The 22,405-nt window shown below is 39.3% G+C and overlaps 1 protein-coding gene across 2 annotated transcripts in view; it reads left to right on the top strand.

The window, feature by feature from the left end:
• The window catches only part of adgra3 (adhesion G protein-coupled receptor A3), a 132,211-nt gene that overhangs the window by 96,532 nt on the left and 13,274 nt on the right, over positions 1 to 22,405 (top strand). For both annotated transcript variants that reach the window (XM_043694002.2, XM_087986809.1), the window contains 6 exons: positions 6,151 to 6,312; positions 6,513 to 6,725; positions 9,529 to 9,736; positions 10,578 to 10,786; positions 12,830 to 12,954; positions 17,410 to 17,533. In XM_043694002.2, the coding sequence (XP_043549937.1) occupies positions 6,151 to 6,312; positions 6,513 to 6,725; positions 9,529 to 9,736; positions 10,578 to 10,786; positions 12,830 to 12,954; positions 17,410 to 17,533 (1,041 nt within the window). The remainder of the gene's footprint in view (positions 1 to 6,150; positions 6,313 to 6,512; positions 6,726 to 9,528; positions 9,737 to 10,577; positions 10,787 to 12,829; positions 12,955 to 17,409; positions 17,534 to 22,405) is intronic.

Genomic DNA, 22,405 nt, shown 5'->3' with positions numbered 1-22,405 from the left:
ATTGCACTGAGCATTGTACAATCATCAGCGAACATCCCTAATTTTGGCTGTATATTGGAAGGAAGGTGGGAAGATCAGTGTTGAAGCAGTTGAAGATAGTTTATAACTGGTCATGGAGTCTTAGAGGTCTGCAGCACAGAAAAGGTCCTTCATCCTATTTAGTCCACACTGGTCAAAAACAAGCACTTAACTATTCTAATCAAATTTTTTCAGCACTTGGTACATAGCCATGATTATTCACAACATAATTGCCTCACAAAGTCTACGCTCATCAAAGGGTCAGTCCACTTCCCTGTGACATTCAGTAGTGTTCACTATCAAGTTTTGAGAAGATTTGTACCTCAGGTTGAGGTTCTGGATATAGGTTTGCTTGCTGAGCTGGAAAGTTTATGTTCAGACGTTTCGTCACCATTCTAGGTAACACATTCAATGAGCCTCCAGATGAAGCATTGATGATGATTCCTGGTTTCTATTTATATGTTTGGGTTTCTTCGAGTTGGTGATGTCATTTCCTGTGGTGATATCATTTCCTGCTCTTTTTCTCAGGAGATGGTAAATCGGGTCCAAGTCAATGTGTTTGTTGATAGAGTTCCAGTTGGAATGCCATGCTTCTAGGAATTCTCATGCATATCTCTGTTGGGCTTGTCCTAGGATAGATGTGTTGTCCCAGTCGAACTGGTGTCCTTCCTCATCTGTATGTAAGGATATAAGTGAGAGAGGGTCATGTTGTTTTGTGGCTAGTTGATGTTCATGCATTCTGTTGGTTAGTTTTCTGCCTGTTTGTCCAATGTAGTGTTTATTATAGTTCTTGCACGGTATTTTGTAAATGACATTAGTTTTGCTTGTTGTCTGTATAGGGACTTGCAAGTTCATTAGCTGCTGTTTTAGTGTGTTGGCGGATTTGTAGGCCACCATGATGCCAAAGGATCTGAGTAGTCTGGAGTTTGCATTTAACAACACCATGCATGCTGAAATAGATGGTGTTGCCATGAGATACGTGTTTGCCACAGTTTTTGCAGACACCTTTATTCAACTCTATTAGAAGCATGCCTTTAATGGAATGACTACCCTTTGCACATTTCTAATTTATAGATGATATGTTTGCTATATTTGAATCCATAGCTGCACGTACGAATTTCCTCACATTTTAATGAGCTCCATCCAGTGCTCATGTTCATCATGAATGGAGCAATCAAGTGAGCTTCCTTTCTTTGATGTCTTAGTTGAGAAATTAAACCAAACCAAATGTCTAACATTTAAACAAAGCTTGACTGGCTACTGTCAGTTATCTTCTACCTGGTACATTCTCCATTGCAATGCTTCTACTAGTCAGAATTCACTGACCAACTAACTAGCACTCTCCTGTACTGTATCAAATGTTGTCACCAGTTGCAATGTATTTTGGAAAGTTGTCCTGATGCATGCAAGATGAAAAGTTTTAACAAACTGTCTCTTTTTCAGTACTCAAGTTCTGTACGTCCAAGTTGTTATTTGAACAATATCCTTAAAAAACCTGCAAAACTCCCCATTGTATTGTTGAGCAGACTAGTATTCAAAGTAAACATGAACTGGATTTTATTCAGGTATCACTGATCAATAGAACACAATCTAAACTACTGTGCCTGACCAGATGGATTTCCAGTCACTGCACACAAGCAAATTGATTGTAAACAAAATGTCCTATACCATTTAAAAGATACTTTGCAACTCATCAGGGCTTCTTTAATAGCAATATCCAGACTGCACCTCCTAGTGAGAGAACAGACATACGAGAATACCAATACCTGCAGATTTTCCCCCAAGTTGCGTATTATCCTTACTTCGAAATGTATCATTAGTCCTTCACCATCATGGTTCAGATCTCGGAATTCCTCCCTAAATGGCATGTATGTGTACCCACACCTCATGGGTTGCATTAGGTTGTTCAAGAATGTAGTTCACCATCAGTTTCAAAAGTGATGTTCCCATCCCAAGAATGAATTAAAGTGTATTCTTCAGAATTAAACCTTCGGGTCTGTGTAGCATTCTAGTAGATCAATGGTGAACTCACTCCAAAGTTATCCTTCCTAATGTGTAGTGTCAAGCACATTTTTCTGGGTATAATCACAAGATTTGTATTGCCGGAAGGGACATCTAACATGATGTATTCTAATCCTTTAGACTTCTTTCCACTAATGTTTTGATTATTTTTGTATTTGTTCCTGACACTTCTATGATCCATCTACATGGGCTATTAAGGACTCTTTGGACCCACTTCTCTTGTAACTTCTTATTATGTGGAACGCTGATCTTTTTAAGACCACTTGTACTTGTCCATTTCAAAATTTATTAACTGTAGTTTTACCCATTCACTTAGTCCATAAATAACTCTTTGTAACAATGTTCCATGTACATAGCTTACAATACCAGCTACCTTTCTGTCATTAAAACAGTAGTTGTCATTTAACTAAACCTGGAACAGGGGTTCATTTAAATGTAAAACCATCTTGAATGGAAACAATGACCTGCAGAAAATGAGTGAAAGTGATGTCATTGAACAATAGACGAAGTTGTATCCATTAAAATGGATCAGTTCCATATAATTATTTTTGTGTATGCACTGGCTTACTTTTGTGCAGTGATTGGAAACACATATCGTCATACAGAGTAATTTAGATTGTATTCTATTGATCAGTGGTGTCTAAATGAAATATGGCTCATGTTTACTTTGAGCTTCAGTCAGCTTAGCAATATAAGACAATCTTTCAGTTTTCCTTGGATCAATGTCCTTGGGAATGACTGTTTAAATGCCTATTGTAATGTCATATGAGTGAATGATGATAAAAGTTGTTCTAAACATTGGTAGTTGCATAAACCTAATGAGGCTTTTCATACAGGTAGCCTAATTGTTATGAATGTTGTGGAACTCAGGTGTGATTCCAGTTACCTAATGGGTAGTATTTGCTGAACTGCTGACAAAATACTTTGCCCAATTAATTAATTAGACCTTGTAAATGGCTTAAAAATTAAATGCATGGTAAATGTCTTGCTGAGAGTCATGGTGGTAACTTGATAATGGAAAGTTTATTTGTTTTCATTTGATTACCGATATGTATCAGGGTGGCACGGTGGCTCAGTAGTTAGCACTGCTGCCTCACAGCACCAGGGACCCAGGTTCAATTCCCACCTCTGGCAACTGTCTGTGTGGAGTTTGCACATTCTCCCCGTGTCTGCGTGGGTTTCCTCCGGATGCTCCAGTTTCGTCCCACAATCCAAAGATGTGCAGGTTAGGTGAATTGACCATGCTAAATTACACATAGTGTTAGGTGGATTAGTCAGGGGTAAATGTAGGGGAATGGGTCTGGGGAGGTTGCTCTTCGGAGGATTGCGGTGGACTTGTTGGGCTGAAGGGCCTGTTTCCACACTGTAGGGAATCTAATTTTAAAAAAAGTTTGTTCAGAGCTCCATTGTGGACCAAGTAAATTATAGTAGGATCTACAAGAGGGCAAGTTGAACATGGTGGGACAGGATTGATTTACTACTCTGAGTTTGTTTCTTTTTATTCCATGGGTCCCAGCTAATGGGTTTGAAAGGTGGATGGAGGGGGACTTGTAAATCTAATCTATGACCAGTCCAAAACCTAACTTCCTGCCCTGAACCTGTTGACCATTTACAAAGGGTGATGATGTGACAGGTGATGGAGGCGTCAGACAGTGGCTTGGCTTATTGGGCAATTAATGGCCACTGCTTCTAGTTGCAGCAGGTTGAACCTGACACTGTTGGGTACTGCGTCCAATCATCTGACAACTCTCTAAAGTGCGATTCCCTCCCCAGGTACTTAGCCCCTCATTTCTAAGAATGACTGCCTCCTTTTGTGTTGGACCTGGCACATACTGCTGAAAAAAATTCTCCTGAACACAATCTACCCCTTACACGCTAGCACTATCCCAGAATAACCCACTCTATGAAGTTTGCACCTCTGTAGATGTAATGCAGATTTGATTCGCTCCATGCTTCCCATTTGTTAATTGTCTTTAGTCTACACCACATCTTCAAATTGTGCACTCAATCTTTTATTGCTATTTGAGAGGATAAATTGGGCCTTAATTTATGTACACACATATCAATGTTTGTATATCTTATCCAAAAGGCAGTACTTGTGATTGGGCAGCATTCTCATGGTACTGCAGGGAAGTCCCAGTCCACATTACGTACTTGAGTTTGTAAGGTAGTGAGTGAACCTACAAGAGACATGATGAACAGAGGTGAAAATGCTATTCATTGAGTCTGGATTGACACACTAAATGGAAAAAAAGCTGTCTTTAAGCAATGTTTACAGCACTGAAAGAAAGAAAAGCAATCTTGTGGCAATGAAAGATTCTACAAAATTGCATTAAAGCATTTCACAACCAATTAAGTACGTTTTCAACTGTTGGATATAAGAAAACGGTAAGCCAATTTGTAAACATATTCTCACAAACAACAATATAAAAAGTAGATACAGTCAGTTCTGCTATAATGCAGTAATTCTGTTCTAGTGCAATCCTGTGTTTATAAAAAACTCGCATAATAGCAGCAGCATTTAAACCAATGGGGCTGGAATCACGTTGTAACCGATAAACATTTAAAACTTTGCGCTTTCCTCAATTCGTCAGTCGTGCAATAGTGAATTTGTGTTAACAAAATGCACGTTATAGCAGAAGGACCTGTAATCTGTTTTTGTGACCTTGATTGAATGATAAATATTGATCAGGATATGGTCATACATAACACAATTAGGATTGAAAATGGAAGAATGATTGGGAAAGAAGAAAGGCAGGATGCAAATAACTTTGTGTAGGGAAAAAATATCTAGCAACAATGAATGCAAGTGCCAAGTAATGGATATTAATATCTACTCATTTGCTCTCTATTTTGTATAAACTGGTACATCATAATATTGAAAATATTCAAATAATTATTTGTCGTTACGAATATTTATCTAAAAAAGTTGTTTATTATAAATGTAAAATCTCAATTACAGTACACAAAAACAAGAGTAATGGACAATAAATATGCAGGCTTTAAAATGATGTAATAGTGTGACCTTGTCATTCTGTGAATTACAAAACTTGAGAATAAATTTGTACCTTGTCAGCATGTAAATTAAACTACAGGTAGTTCTGCTTTATCATGCTTTTCGTACTGCTAATTGGCTTTAACATAATTGACTAATTGTGGATGTTGTTTAGATAATACAAATTTTCTACTTAATGGGTATAGAGATTTTCTATCAGCAGTCTTCTACAATGTGATTTTCTATAGCAGTTTTCCATTGCGCGATTTTCTACAGCTTGAGGTTGTAGAGGAACACAACTGTCACATGATAGCAAAAGAACCTGGGTTGTTTACCCTAGTCAATGAAGATGTTATTTAATTGGTATTTGCATGGAGACTAGTATCCTACATTTCTGTATTTCCATAGATACATCAATCAAATCCTCGCACATATAAGCTAAAAGAAATCCATACCTTGAAAATGAGGTTTACATTCATGAATGTAAAATTAATCAGGTTGCTTGTTGGATGGGAAGTTAGCCTTGGGAATATAATGAATGTTTAATTTCAACTATAGACAAATCACATATTGAAAATATTTGCTGACACCCTCAAAATGCTCTTGGTATGTGTGCAAAATGCACATGTGCAGTAGTCCAGCAATTCTGCTCGTTAAGTCATTCTGTCACATTCACTCCTTTCTATTGTGCTTATTTTGGTGTTTTTTTTTAACTGGCTGTGTTTTTCAAAAAGTGAAATGTATGGCATGTGCAATATGAACCTTTCAGGGGTGTCAGGAGATGCGACCTTAAATATTCTTGTTATGCAACTGGCTGACAGAGGACTGACAGTTTTGTAATTGGCAGATTGGTCTTGTATTTCATTTAAATGGAGTCACTGGTAGGGACATATAAATAGAGTTCAAATATTTTGTGCGTCATCATAAAGATTGTATTGTGTTTGTGGCATCAGAATGTTAAACATTGACAGTTATTACGTAAGTATTACATTAGTGGAAAAAATGCAGTGACTACTGAATATTTTCAACAGATGTTTTTAATTTCATTTCTGTTAAAGGATTGCATTGTTTTATATTGGCATATCTGACCTTTTAAAAATGTGTTTGTTTCTTAGCTTGGGGATGTCATGGTGGACATTGCTAGTAATATCATGTTAGCAGATGAACATGTCCTTTGGCTGGCTCAATGGGAAGCAAAGGCCTGCTCCCGAATTGTTCAATGTTTGCAACGCATCGCTACTTATAGATTAGCAAGTGGAGCCCCAGTTTATTCCACAGTAAGAACAGAGTTTTGAAACATGTTGAAATGAATATTAAATACTAAAAAATTTTTAGTACCTGTAAAGTAAAGATGCAATTAGTTCATTTTTCACCAAGTTTCACTGTTAAAGATACAAAATGGATTTTTTTTGACTTAATAAAAATGTTGGCTATTGTATTGATTTACATTCTAACAATGTGACTAATATTTTTACAGTATTCTCCAAACATTGCAATGGAAGCTTCTATGGTGAAGGCTAATGGCTTCAGTGGAATGACTTGCACTGTATTTCAGAAGGTAGCCATGGCAGATCGAACAGGAAATGCTGACTTTACACGGCGAGATCCTGATGGCAATTTGGACAAACAATTCAGTTTTAAGTGTAGCCCTGGCAATGTCAGCAACACTCTTTCCAGTTTTGCAATCAAGGTAAGCAAGTTCTTAGGGCTGAGGAAAGTACCTGAACACTTTTTATTATTTTTATGTGACATTCTAGCTATATTAATTTTTGGGATGTAATTGTTCAAATAACACCATTTTGATTAATGCTCAAGAAATAGTCTTGGAAAGTAAGGCAATTATTGAACAACACTGAAATCAGGAGAAATCCTATCCTTTTGGAGGATGATGAAACATTCTGACTTCCGTGGATTGTTGTTAACTATTGGTAAAGGTAATCCTGTAGTACCTTTCTCAGTAACATGCTCAAACTTCCAGTTTGTTATTGAGTACTTTTGTTATCATGCCATGCTAAATTCTTGAGAAAGTAGAAAAGAGAACCAGCTAGTTTGGGGTTACTATATAGCATTTCACCTGAGAGCTTCCTAAATCCAGCTCCAACAGATATAATAAAAATCTCCTCGCTCCAAAAACATTCCTTAATATGAAATCAGCCATGAACTTAGATTTAACTGGAACTATCATGGAATCTCACTAAGATTTATGGATAGCTACAATGAAAAATTAAATCCCCACTCTGCACATATAAAGATGGGACTCCTTTTCATGGATTATGACGAGGACAATTTGTTACCACTTATAATAAGACAAAAATGACTAATGAATTCTGGTCCTGGAACTTTGCTGCTCTCTATTTAAGGAGAGTGGTACATTTAGAAATAACATTCCTCGGAACTCTGGGTTGGAATGTGACTTTTTTTTATTTGTCTTCTGCAGAATGAGTTTGAATTTTAATATAATTCGGTTTGTTTAAAAATGTCATATTTGTAGGGTGACTGCTTTGTAATTGTAGAACAAAGTTACTTGCACCAGCATGAAACATGGACATTCAAAATGATTTAGTGATCAAAAAAGGTCCAACTAAGTTTGATATCAGCTTGCACAAGTGACTACATCATCATACAAAGTCAATACTCTTTGTTTCATCAAAATAAATCAATCTGATGTGTTCATCCTAGTGAAGATCATGACTGTTTTCCAAAATATTTCAGGATTAGACCTGTAATAGGTGCCTTGAATATTAGTTAGTGCTGCTTAATAAGAGCAATTCTCAACTTGGAGGTGCTGATGTTGAAAATTTGCTCATGTTGACCTTAATCATCTCTCCAGACATTATTGGGCATTTAGCATTGCGAAATAAAAGAATTCAATATCTGAACTTTTCATTCTTGGCCTCTTTAATTATGACAGAAGAAATGATTCAAGGTTGCCATACTGCTTAAAAATTTAATTTTGTAGGTAGTCTAAATATTCTATCAGTGGTCCTCATAGAACTCTGACAGTTTTGAAATATTGTGCTTTCATGTACCACATATGGTAAGGTGGGACAGGGAGACTGGTGGGGTGAGGTGACAGTTCATTCAGTTTGCGAGGTTACTAACATGTAAATTAGACTATCAACAGTACCATAGGTATCAATTCCTGTTCTGAGCTGAGATACATGTACGGTCTGCCTTCCACCAAAAGCTAGTGCTTCCAAATAAACCTGTTGGACTTTCACCTGGTGTTGTGTGATTTTTAATTTTGTCCACCCCAGTCCAACACTGGCACCTCCACATTCTATCTTAATGGAGTTGAAAATCCCTGCACTTTGTCATGGTTCAGTGAATAATTGCCAAAGACTGGTTTTCAGGCAGAGGCCTTGACAGAAAGTACTGTGAGCACTTAGTCATAGAGATGTACAGCATGGCAACAGACCTTTCAGTCCAACCCATCCATGGAGACCAGATATCCCAACCCAATCTAGTCCCACCTGCCAGCACCTGGCCCATATCCCTCCAAACCCTTCCTATTCATATACCCATCCAGATGCCTTTTAAATGTTGCAATTGCACCAGCCGCTACTACTTCCTCTGGCAACCCATTCCATACACGTACCACCCTCTGTGTGAAAAAGTTGCCCCTTAGGTGTCTTTTATATCTTTTCCCTCTCGCCCTAAACCTATGCTGTCCAGTTCTGGACTCCCCAACCCCAGGGAAAAGACTTTGCCTATTTACCCTATCCATGCCCCTCATAGTTTTGTAAACCTCTACAAGGTCACCCCTCAGCCTCTGACACTCCAGGAAAAACAGCCCCAGCCTGTTCAACCTCTCTCTATAGCTCAGATCCTCCAACCCTGGCAACAGCCTTGTAAATCTTTTCTGAACCCTTTCAAGTTTCACAACATCTTTCTGATAGGAAGGAGACCAGAATTGCATGCAATATTCCAACAGTGGCCTAACCACTGTCCAGTACAGCCGCAACATGACCTCCCAACTCCTGTACTCAATACTCTGACCAATAAACGAAAGCATACCAAACGCCTTCTTTACTATTTTATCTACCTGCAACTCCACTTTCAAGGTAGCACTTGCATATTAGATGACAATGTTACATTGAATTTATGTTGTGGAAGTACATTTTTCATACAGTTAGAAGTGAGACTGATGTTGAATAATTGGCACTGTGTCGAGTAGAAGTTAAATATTCTAATTGTAATACAATATTTCACCTACCAATAAATGGAGCAGGCAATTAACAGGAATTAGCAATTAAAACACTTGACATGCATTTTCTGAATTGCCAGTTTTGGATTCTACTTTATTCAGTATCCTTATTTTGGTTGGAAAATAGATTTATGTGATGTGATATCCCTTGGTACAGAGAATGTATGGTCACCAGAGTCTTTTTTTTTAAGTCATGTTATTTGTAAGTTTTTGCACTAGCATATGACTAATTATAACGAAATTGTGTGTGACAGTTTTCAAGTGATATATTTTAAACACACTGTAGAATACTGTTCCAGAAGCATCTGTTCAGTTGCCACCATCCTTGTTTGCCCACGTTCCTGTACCAAACCAAATGGAAGATGGAGTTTACAAATTGCAGCTTATTGCTTTTCGGAATGGCAAACTTTTTCCAAGCACAGGGAACTTTACAAATTTGGCAGATAATGGAAAAAGACGATCTGTGGCCTCTCCAGTCATCTATACGAAAATAGGTAGGAATCTCTGAATGTGCAGTAATCAAAATATAATATGTTATTTCTTCAATCTTGTTTTACACCACTTTAGTACTTTAGTTTATAATGAATGATGATGTCAGCGAATATGTCATTGGGAGGGAGACAGTAGAGACTGAGTTCAAGAAATATATTTGAAGTTATTTTATTAGGATTCAAATTAGAAAAAGTAAATTCTAATTATGGCTCTTAAGATAGAAGCAAAGGAGGCAGTTTTTACTAAACAGTTTTGTCTTTCTAATCCTGACCAATTTAGTTTATTTCATCTTGATATTAGAATAGAATCCAACTGGTTAAAGTGTATAAGCAGATGTGCTGAACAATTCGAAACAGCATGTCTAAAATGGTTCATGTGTCCAAAATGTGCCAGTTTTCCTAATTCTCAAATAATGTAAAAAATAAAGTTCTCCAGTGTCTTATTTTAATCTTGTATCTGTAATTTGTTGTTTTGTTTTACACGGTTCCATCTATGCTGCTTTCAAACTATCCTGGTACCATTGAGGAAGTGACATTGGTGACATAAACAATCGTCTCTTCATGTAGACCGAAATTTTGTTGAGTTTTTGGATTGTAGATGTTTTTGGAACTCTTGCTATGGTTTTGTTCCTGTTGACTGAAAGAAAAGATAATCTTTATTGTAGTGTCTTGAATATTAGATAGGCAACCTTGTTGATCAGAATTCGTGATGATTTCTAATATTGCAGGAGCGTAGCTAATTAGAGAGAAAAACCAGTGCAACTTGTTTTTAATGTACACGTTTGTCCATGCATTTAGTATTGTTCTACTGTCATTATAATATTTCTCTGTTTTTCTTTAAAAGATGGTTACAGTTTGTATTCACTCAGCCAACCTATCACTGTTACACTGCGACGTATTGCACATGGGGTAGATGCTGTTGCTGCGTACTGGGATTTTAACCTTTTGAATGGTTATGGAGGATGGATATCTGATGGTTGCCAGATTGTCATGTCAGATGAGAATGTCACCACGATGCAATGTTACTCTCTGAACAACTATGCAGTACTAATGGTGAGCTATTGATGCAACATTTCTGACCTTTGAAGGATTTTCTCTCCTTTACAAACTGTAACTAAACTGTACTACAAACTCTCAATGTCTGTACTCTTGTTGCTGAAAATGCTCCTATGTACTTTATTGTTGTAATTGACCTCAAAGTTCTGGAATCCTATCGTATGATACATGTTACCTTTAAAGTTATGCCCCCTGGTTAATGATCCTTCAACTAAGGGGAACAGACGCTCTTTTCAACCTGTCCATGCCCCGCATAAATTTATACACCTCCCTCGTCACCCCTCACCTTTTCTGCTCCAACCAAGACATCCCAAACTCTCTCTTCATTCCAAGCATCTAGCCTCTCTTCATAGCTGAAATGCTTCGTCTCAGACAACATCCTGCTGAATCATCTTTGCAACTTCTCTCATGTAATCATGTCCTTACTATAGTGTGCTTACCAGAATTCCACACAGTACTCCAGCTGTGGCCTAACCAAAGTTCTGTGCTCCAACATGAATTCCCTTGCTATGATTATCTATACTGTGACTGATTTAAGAAGGTGTCTCATATGTATCCATAGCTACTTTTTGTTTTTGAGTCTTGCCATTTTCAGAGATCTGTGGACAGGCTCCCCAAAAACCCTCTAAGCTTCCTAGTGTCTTGCCAATTTGTGAGGCCAACAGCTTAGCACTGAAGGCTAGTGTGGCATGGGTATTTTTAGTAGTTTAGGATTGGTGAGAGTTGAAGTTTATTGGTGTGTTGGAGGATTAAAAAGTGAGTGTGGATATTTGAATTATAGAATGTTATGGTTTAGACAGTCAATAAGTATGCACTTTTCTCCCCCCGATCTCTAATTGTTCTCTACTTGCTTTCTGTTTTTGTTCCTGTTTCCCAGATCATTAGTTGATTTTTTTCCAATTAATCAATTAATTTCATTTTAAAAAGAGCTTTAGAATCTCTCTCAACGACGGTTTGTGATGGACTGTTTCATATTCTAACCTTGTGTGTTACCCTTGGTTCAGTGATAGAAATCTTGCCTTGTCTGGGAAGTTGTGTTCAGTGTTGTGCTAGAAACTTCAGCATATGATCTAGGTTGAGACATAGTACAGCATAAGTTCAGTGATAAATAAGAAAGACAAATGGAATAATAGTCTTTATTTCAAACGGAATGGAATATGAGAATACTGAACTTTTTCTAAAACTGTACAAGGCACTAGTTAGACCACTTTGAATAGTTTTGGTCCCTTATTGAAGGAAATAGAAGCTATCCAGAGAAGATTCACTGCGTTGATCCTGGGTATGGAGGGATTTGTTATGAGGAGGGTAATTTTGGCCTGTATTTGATAGAGTTTAGAAAATGAGAGGCAATTTCATTGAAACATACATGATTCTTAGGGGATTTGACAGGGTAGATGTGGAGAAATTGTTTTCCCTTATGCTATGACTGGGAGCATAGCGTCAGAGTAAGGGGTCGCCGATTTAGGACTGATATAGAATGGAATTTCTCCACTGAATCTTTGGAATTCTATACTGTTGAAAGATGTCAAGGCTAGGCCTTGGTGTAAATTCAAGCCTGAGATAGGCACATTTTTAAGCTATAAGGAAATTGACGGTTATAGGGAAAAGGCAGGAAAGTGGAGTTTGAGTATTCTCAGATCAGCCAGCTGTTATTGAATGGTGGAGCAGATTGATGGGCCAAATGCCCTACTTCTGCTCCTACCTCTATGGTCATTCCTTCACCGTCTAGGATGTCATCCTTCAGATCACAGTTTAAACCTAGGTTCTGTCAGCTTTCTCAGTTGTGCGAGAAAGACCCCATGGCATTTCTGAAAAAGGACTAGGACTGGCCAATATGAATTTCTCAAATAAAGTTTCCAAACAGATTAACTGGTAATTATTGCTTGGCTCTTTGTGGGATGGTGCTACCTTACGTGAATTGTCCAGTTGTTTTATTTTCGGTAAAACTGTTTGCTATTATTAGTCATTCCTCATTCTCTTGATGAATGCACGTGTTCTATCTTTTATCCCTGCTTGATTCTGATTTTTTGCACCCATCAGGATCTGACTGGTGCTGATTACCTTCTGCAGTTTGTTGACCTCTTGCATCCAGTAGTTTATGTTGCTGCAGCAGTATTGCTCACTTGCTTGGTCATAATCATGGTCAGCTACATTTACTATCACAGGTAATGTCTTTTATTTGATGCTATGAACCATTCATGATATTCATCTGAATTGTTTCTTACAAAAATAATTCTGCCGTAAAACCTCAACTCAAGGTGACTTAAAAATATAATTTGCAAAATGAGTAATTTTTGAAAAATACAAAGGAAGACAAGAAATATAACCAATGTTTTTTCAGTTTACAAGCACTCTGATTCTGGTTTGATCAGACCATGAAATCTTTCCATCTGCTCCCACACCCTCAAGTGTCTTGAATTTGCTTTTAAAAGAGCTGATCTGTGTTCTGTTATAACACGAACTCTGGACCTGAATCCTTTGCCTCCAGCCATTAGCATTCAATTTACCTTTATAGAGTCATAGAGATGTACAGCACAGTCAAACTCAACCATGCTGATATTCTAAATTAATCTAGTCCTATTTGTCAGCATTTGGCCCAAATCTCTCTCAACCTGTCGAGATGCCTTTCACCTGCTGTAATTCTACCAGTCTCCACCGCTTCCTCTGGCGGCTCATTCCATACATGCACCATCCTCTGCATAAAAAAGTTGCCTCTTAGGTCCCTTTCAGAATCTTTCTCCTCTCACCCTAAACCTACATTCGAGTTCGGGACTCCCCCACTCCAAGGAAAAGACCATGTCCATTTACCCTATCCATGCCCCTCATAATTTTATAAGCCTCTATAAGGTCACCCCTCAGCCTCTAATGCTCCACGGAAAATAGCTCCAGCCTATTCAGGCTCTCCCTCTAGATCAAACCCTCCAACCCTGGCAACGTCCTTGTAAATTTTTTCTGAACCCTTACAAGTTTCACAACATCTTTCCAGTGGGAAGGAGACCAGAATTGCACACAATATTCCAAAAGTGGCCCAACCAATGTCCTGTACAGCTGCAACATGACCTTCCAAGTCCAATATTCCATTCTCTGATCAATAAAGGAAAGCATACCAAACGCTGCCTTCACTATCTTATCTACATGCGACTCCACTTTCAAGGAACTATGAACCTGCACTCCAAGGTCTCTTTATTCAGCAACGTTCCCGAGGACTTTACCATTAAGTGTCTTAGTCTTGCCCTGATTTGCCTTTCCAAAATGCAGGACCTCACATTTATCTAAATTAAACTCCATCTGCCATTCCTTGGCCCATTGGTCCATGTAATCAAGATTCTGTTGTATTCTCAGGTAACCTTCTTTGCTGTCTAATACACTTCCAATTTTGGTGTCATCTGCAAAGTTACTAACTATACCTCCTATATTCATAGCCAAATAATTTATATAAATGATGAAAATTAGTGGATCCAGCACCAATCCTTGTGGCACACTGCTGGTCACAGGCCTCCAGTATGAAAACAACCTTCCAGCACCACATTCTGTCTTCTACATTTTTGTGCCATTTCTCCCTATATTCCATGAGATCTAACCAGTCTGCCCTGAGGAACCTTGTTGAATGCCTTACTGAAGTCCATATAGATCACTTCCACCGCACTGCTTTCATCAATCCCTTTTGTTACTTCTTCAAAAAACTCCAAGTTAGTGAGACATGATTTCCCATACCCAAAATCATGTTAACTATCCCTGATCAGTCCTTGCCTTTCCAAATACATGTAAATCCTGTCTGATGGATTCCCTCCAACAACTTGCCCATCACCGATGTCAGGGTCACTGGTGTATAGTTCCCTGGCTTTTCCTTAGCACCTTCCTTAGCTCTGTGACCACTAATATCAATTTCCCTCTAACTTTCTGTTCACCTAGCCACCTTATCCATTTGTTCCTCCACCTTTTAATTCACTAGGGTGGTGCCGGTGAAGGAAAGAAAAAAATTGGCATGGGTGTTTTTGGACATGATATATCACCAATAGTCAGCATACACTTCTCTTCTAAAATCATAGAATCCCTACAGTGTGGAAGCAAGCTATTCGGCTCATGAAGTCCACCACCGACCCTCCAAAGAACATCCAACCCAGACCCAACCCGCTACCCTATCCCTGTAAACATGAGTATCCCGTGGCTAATCCACCCGACCTCCGCATCCCTAAAAACTATGGGCAATTTAGTCTGGTCAATCCACTTAGATTGCACTTCTGTAGACTGTGGGAGGAAACCAGAGCACCCGGAGGAAGCCCACACAGAAACAGGGAGAATGTGGAAACTCAACACTGATAATCGCCGAGGGTGATTCACACCCAGTTTCCTGACGCTGTATCCAGCAGTGCTAACTACTGAGCTACTGTATCACCCCTTGTGACTTGGGTCACAAGGTCCCACCTGAGGGTACGAGTGCAGTCACTGCATCACAAGACCTTGACGTTTTAATTTGTTGCATGTCAGTGCTCCCTACATACAGGTCATGGAGATGTAGAAGGTACAAGAAGCCATTCAACCTGTTAAGCCCATTCCACCATTCTACTGGAATACTGCTGATCTGTATTTCAACTTTGTTTCTCCATATCTATTCTATAACATTTAAAATACCTGAAGTAAGGTGAACATGAAAAATCAACCACCGAAAATCATCTATTGGAGGAATTCTCTCAACTAGAACTTCATATCTGTCTATGTAGTGCCAGAATGTATGGCAGAGAAAATGGAAATAAAGTACTTAAAATTTCATCAGATAGTTGTGGATTTAAACAGGAGCTTATGTGGAATTTTTCCATTCTTAGATAAAATGAATGTTACAATTTGTGTTTAAAGTTAAATATTTCATTACTTTATGACTATTAAAATGTTGACGAGTTCACTGTTTTTCCCAACAGTCCCTTCAGGAGGGGTGCACGGTGATTAGCACTGCTGGCTCACAGTGCCAGGGACCCGGGTTAGATTCCAGACTCTGGCGACTGTCTGTGTGGAGTTTGTACGTATCTAAGTGGGTTTCCACCAGGTGTTCCAGTTTCCTCTCACAATCAAAAGATGTGCAGGTTCGGTGATTTGGCCGTGCTAAATTGCCCATAGTGTTAGGTTAGGTGTATTAGTCAAGGGTAAATGTAGAGCAAAAGGGTCGGTGTGGACTTGTTGGGCCGAAGGGCCTGCTTCCACACTGTAGGGATTCTATATAATTTGATATATAATTCCTGTTTACAGCAAATTAGAAACATCTTTGTGATGTGTTATCTCTTGATGTACTAGCTGAGCTTGCAGACGCCTTTGGGAGCAAGCTGCAAGAACCAAAGACTTAACAGAAAAAGATTGTGTGCACAATAGAATACAATTCTGGGGCAAGAATGATAGTTACATAATTAGATCCAGTTTTTTGTGTCTAATTAATACAGTTAATGTTACTGATGGTTAGATTTTGTGGAATAGTTCAACTTCACTGTCATACAGGCAGATTGTGAGATCCAGAGTGATCACACAAGCCTAGAAACTAAGTAACATTTCTTGTTTGTCATTTATATACTTATCTTTTAATGTAATCTAAAGTAGACTAATACTGTAGTAATACTTATAATTAGGACTTGAATCTTGCCCAAGTTAAAATTTGAATGACTAGCAATTCTTAATACACCATTAACCAGGGAATGAAATCTGGGCAGAATTTTATGCTCCTATGTAAATGGATTTGCTGCAGAGAGGCCTGTAAAATGCCACATATCTGCATGCCCCTTCCACTGCTGCAAGTATACAAATTAGACAAGCAGGAGGCTGGAAGAACACAACAAGCCAGACAGTATCAGGAGGTAGAGAAGTCAACTTTTCGAGTGTAACCCTTCTTCAGGACTGGGGGTGGGTGTAAGGGGAGCATACAAGTATGCAAGTGGCAAAGGTGTCTTGGGTGCTGTACAAACCCATACACCACTTGAAGCTTTTAAGTGGCTAAGTAAAAGCCACCTCTGTCACAATTTTATGGGTAGTGCATTGAGGTTGCTAACTGGTCAGAAACTCAATAGGTGATGCTGTTCAGGTGACAAAGTGAGGAGTTGAGGAATGCCTCCTTTACAAACCCTTATTTCAATCAGAGACACTCCCCACCCCTAAAAAAAACGCAAAAGCACCAGACATCGCTGCAGTTCCCTAATCCATCCAAGCCAGCGAGTCCTTCCTCACCATAGCCTGGTATGATTGATGTGAAATCACCGTGGGCTCATGGGAATCAGCCAGAACAAAAATCCACTCATTTCCGTCTCGCCCTCAGAACTCTGATTACAGTAAAATGTATAATTGTGTTGCACTTTAATTAATAATTCAGTCTTTTTTAAGTTAGTAATTATCCTGCACAAATACAAACTTAACTGCTACAGCAGTAAAAAAAATATGCTTCCCCTTTGCATTAATTGCAAATTTAAAGGATTAGGAATCTAACGTAGCATTGACTGTTCCATGCCACACTGAAGCTTTGAAGCCAACCAGCCATTCTGCTGAGCTGAGTGGGATGAGAAAGGGAAAGGAAAGCTTGAAATGTTATTTAATGTTGATTTGTGATAATTTGGTAACAGTCCTGTTGATTTATTTTGTTTTGGCAGTGCAATTCGGATCAGCCGAAAGAGCTGGCACATGTTGATTAATTTCTGCTTTCACGTTTTCCTGACATGCGCAGTGTTTGTAGGTGGTATCAATCAGACTAGGAATATTAGCGTTTGCCAAGGGGTAAGCAATTTATTTCATCCCTTCACATGCTTTACAATATGAATGTTACCAGTGGAGAAGCAGACACTAGCAATTGGGACTTGAATCATACCCGATTTATCATGAATGACTAACAATTCTTAATGCAACAGTAACCAGGGGATGAAATCTGGGCAGAATTTAATGCTCCCATGTAGATGGATTTTCTAAAGGTTCTTTGAAAATGAACTTGTACATTCACTTTTTTTTGTGATTAATTGAGCACAAATAAAGATAGTCGGGAATGATAGAATCTCATCACCGAAGATATTCTACTGCTCACATAACTATCTTCCAATGGTTAGTGCTAATTAAAATGAGGACCGTGAGTGTTATAAATAGAACATTTTTCCACTTTTAGTGTAAATTGCCACTCCTAAACTCAGTCAGGTATATGTATTGTTCATAAAATGAAGCTGTTGAGAGTGTGGTGCTGGAAAAGCACCGCAGGTCAGGCAGCATCAGAGCAGCAGGAAAATCTACGTTTTGGGTATAAGCCCTTCATCAGGAATGAGGCTTGTGGACTGGAGATAAATGGGATGGGGGGTGGTGGCGGGGGGGGGGGAAGGTAGCTGGGAGTGTGATAGATGAAGGTGAGGGTGGAAGTGATAGGTCGGAGAGAAGGGTGGACTGGATGGGTGGAAAGGAAGGAAGATGGACAGGTAGGACCTGTCAAGGGGGCGGTACTGGGTTGGAGGCTTGGGAATGGGATAAGTTGACGGGAGGGGAAACGAGGATACTGGTGAAATCCACATTGATCCTGTGTGGTTGCAGGATCCCAAGGCAGAAGAGGAGGCATTCTTCCTCCAGGCATCGGGTAGTAAGGGTTTGGCAATGGAGGAGGCCCAAATCCTGCATGTCCTTAGCGAAGTGGGAGGGGGAGTTAAAGTGTTCAGCCCAGGGGCGGTGGGGTGTTCAATGCAGTGTCCCAGAGATGTCCTTTGAAACAATCTGCAAGTTGGCATCATGTCTCCCCGATGTAGAGGAGACCTCATCGGGTGCAATGGAAGCAATAGATACCGTGCATGGAGATTCAGGTAAATTTCTGTCCGATGTGGAAAGATCCTTTGGGGCCTTGGACGGAGGTGTGGGTGCAGGTTTTGTACTTCTGGACATGCAAGTCATGGGCCTCCTCCATTGCCAAACCCTTATCACCCAACACTTGGAGGAAGAACGCCTCATCTTCCGCCTTGGGACCCTGCAACCACATGGGATCAATGTGGATTTCACCAGTTTCCTCAATCCCCCCCACCTCCTTATCCCAGGCCCAAGCCTCCAATTTGGCACCACCCCCTTGACTGATCCTACCTGTCTATCTTCTTTCCTTCCCATCCATCTGCTCCACCCTCCCCTATGACCTATCATTTTCTTCCGCACCTTCACCTACCTATCACCTTCCCAGCTACCTTCCCCCCCGCCCTCCCAGTCCCACCTACTCCCAATTATCTCTCAGTCCCCACAGGCCCACAAGCCTCATTCCTGATGAAGGGCTTATGCCCGAAATGTCAATTCTCCTGCTCCTTGGATGCTGCCTGACCTGCTGTGCTTTTCCAGCACACACGCTTGATTCTGATCTCCAGCATCTGCAGTCCTTACAGCTTCATTTTATCTTGGAGAATGTATCAGAAAAAAAGTGTATCCCTTACAGCACCATTATAAAATGTTTCTAATACGAAAACAAATTTTCTTTGTGACTTCTGGCAAGTTGCTCTAATTTGTAACTTTATGTTATGGACTTACACTCTTTAGAAACTAGGAATACTAAAATTCTCTCTTATTTCAATCAGTTTGGGGTGCATTTAAATCCAAGAAAGAAATGTGTGTGTCTGGGTAGATATTGTCGATCTGGGTTTGTTCAGTTGTCTAGACAAACAACATCAACTAATTGAAGTCAGTTTTCTCCTGTAGATATTTTGTTACATTATCCTTTGATGATTTGGGACGTTTTGGACAGTGTTTTCAGTTGGATATTTCCCAATTGTTTTGTCAAGTTGATACTCTGAAGTGATTGAATATGGTTTAACTTTCTTGATCTTGAGCTAGCTAATTTGATACCATTTGAGTTGCTGCTCTCACATTTACATTTCATTTTGCAAGTCTTCAGTAAAGATGCTTATCAGTTTTTTTAAAGTTGTAACTATTTTGAGAAGGGAATTTTCTTTAACCATATCCCATTATGCCCCATAGCATTTATCGGAATCAAATTAATGACCTGTTATGCCTTACAACTGATAGGCCTGCAGATACAATACCACCAGGTTTCCTCAACCACCAAAGTTGAAAGTAACCCCCAGAGTTCTCACCCAACCCACAGTGGAGGAACAGGAGAATTTCCAAAGCAAGACATGGAAGAAGTTCTTTTCCATGCACTCTAAAACAGTCCTACATCAACAAAATTAATACCATGTTTTGATTATTAATACTGTTGAATCCTATTTGTATTCAGCTTATGATTTCAGTTATAAAGTGGTTTAATTGAACATACCTTGAGATCCAACTTAACTTCTTATTCATTAAATTGTCTTAAAACTTTTGACTGTTCAACTGTCTTTGTGAAGAAATGCATGCTGTCATTATTCTAAATATGGTCTTCACAACCTCATGTGACTACTTCTCCAACTGTTCTCCATTATCAGAAAGCTTCACTCAGGACAGATTGTGGAAAGGGAACCCAATCTTGTTTTATCCTTTTGTTTCCTGTGTCTTTTAATTTGATGGGGCTTGATTCTTTCTTCATTCTATCACACTGATTTGAGCAAGTTGAATGATTGATTTAGATTTAGGTTTCTTACAGTGTGGAAACAGGCCCTTCGGCCCAACAAGTCTACACTGACCCTCCGTAGAGCAACCCGCCCAGACCCATTGCCCTACATCTAACACTACGGGCAATTTTAGCATGGCCAATTCACCTAACCTGCACATTTTTGGACTGTGGGAGGAAACCGGAGCACCCGGAGGAAACCCACGCAGACACTGGGAGAATGTGCAAACTCCACACAGACAGTTGCCTGAGGCAGGAATTGAACCTGGGTCTCTGGAGCTATGAGGCAGCTGTGCTAACCACTGTGCCGCCCATTTTGTTTTCCCCTTCCTACTCCCTTTCTGACATGACCATCCTTAGCCTCCTCCATTGCCACAGTGAATCAAACCACAAATTGGAGGAACAACATCTCATCTTCCTCCTGGGCCTAGAAAATAAATGGTAGATGCAGTATAACATTAATATTTATGATTTTTTACATCAATGATAAGACAGAATGACAGACTCTTACTTAAATGTTGAAAGGTTGGGAAATGCTGATGTAGAAAGGGATCAGAGTGTCCTTGAACATTGGTCACTTAAAATAGACATATAGGTACAGCTATTAGATACAAATGTTACGTTGGTCATCACTGCAAGGAGCTTTGAGTATAGGAGTAAGACCATAAGATATAGGAGCAGAATTAGGCCACTTGGCCCATCAAGTCTGCTCTTCCATTCAATCGTAGCTGACATGTTTCTCAACCCCATTCTCACACTTTCTCCGCTTAACCCTTGGTCTCCTTACCAATTAGTCATTTCTGTTTCTACTTTAAATACACTCAATGACTTGGCCTCCACAGTCTCTGAGACAATGTGTTCTACAGAGTCACCACCCTTTGGCTGAAGACATTCCTCCTCACCTCAGTTCGAAAAGGTTGCTCCTTCACTTTGAGTGTGCGTCCCCAGGTCCTGGACATTCCTACTAGTGGAAACAACTTCTTCACATCCACTCTATCCAGTCCGTTCAGTATTCTGTAGGTTTCAATCAGATTTCAATCATCCTTGTAAATTACATTGAATACAGTTCCAGAGTCCTCAACCACTCCTCATATAAAATGTCATTCATCCCTGGGATCATTCTTGGAAATCTCCTTTGAATCCCCTCCAACATTAGCACATTTTTCCTTAGATATGGGGCCAAAACTGCTCTCAGTATTCCAGCCCTCTTGAAGTGAATACAGGGTACAAGCATTGCATTGGCCTTCCTAACTGCCAACTGACTCTGTGTGTTAATCTTAAAAGAATACTGAACTAAGGCTGCCAAGTCCCTTTGTACTTTAGATTTCTGAAGCTTTTCCTCATTTTAAAAATAGTCCAAGCCTCTACTTTTCCTGCCAAAGTGCATAACTTCATACTTTCCCATAAGGTATTCCATCTGCCATTTCTTTGTCCACTTTCATAGCCTGTCCAAGTCCTTCTGCAGCCTTCCCACATCCTCAACACTACTAGCCCCCTTTGTCTATCTTTGTGTCATCTGAAAACTTAGTAATAATGCACTAAGTTTCTTTGTCAAGATTGTTAATGTATAACAAGAATGGCTGTAGTCTCAACACTGACCTCTGCACATCTCCACCAGTCACCAGCTGCCATCCTGAAAAAGACACCTTTGTCACTACTCTCTGCCTTCTGCCAGTCAGCCAATCCTCTATCCGGGCCAGAACCTTCCCTAACACATGGGCTCTTGTCTTATTTAGCAGCCACCTGTGAGGCATCTTGTCAAAGGCCTTCTGGAAATCCAAATAGATGATGTCTACTGGCTCTCCTTTTGTCTAACATGCTTATTATCATATCGAGAAAGGCGATTGCATAAATTATTGTAAAATGAGTCACAAAAATCTTATAGGATAACAGCCCTTGCAGTAGTATACGTGGCTTGTGATGTTAGATCACAAACAGAGTCAAGCAGTTTATCAATACTAAATAAAGTTTAAAATTTGTTACTTGTGTGAAATTTATTACAACATATTTTTGTCTGTTAAATAGTATAGTTTGGTAGACTAGTTTAATTCCTTTTAAAAAATTTACTTTGTAGGATTTTTTAGAATATTTAA

This window comes from Chiloscyllium plagiosum, unplaced genomic scaffold (assembly GCF_037043375.1).
Source record: "Chiloscyllium plagiosum isolate Xiang-an unplaced genomic scaffold, Cpla_swu_hap1 HiC_scaffold_1, whole genome shotgun sequence".
NCBI classification, from domain to species: domain Eukaryota; kingdom Metazoa; phylum Chordata; class Chondrichthyes; order Orectolobiformes; family Hemiscylliidae; genus Chiloscyllium; species Chiloscyllium plagiosum.
This window is presented reverse-complemented; position numbering and strand designations above follow the sequence as displayed.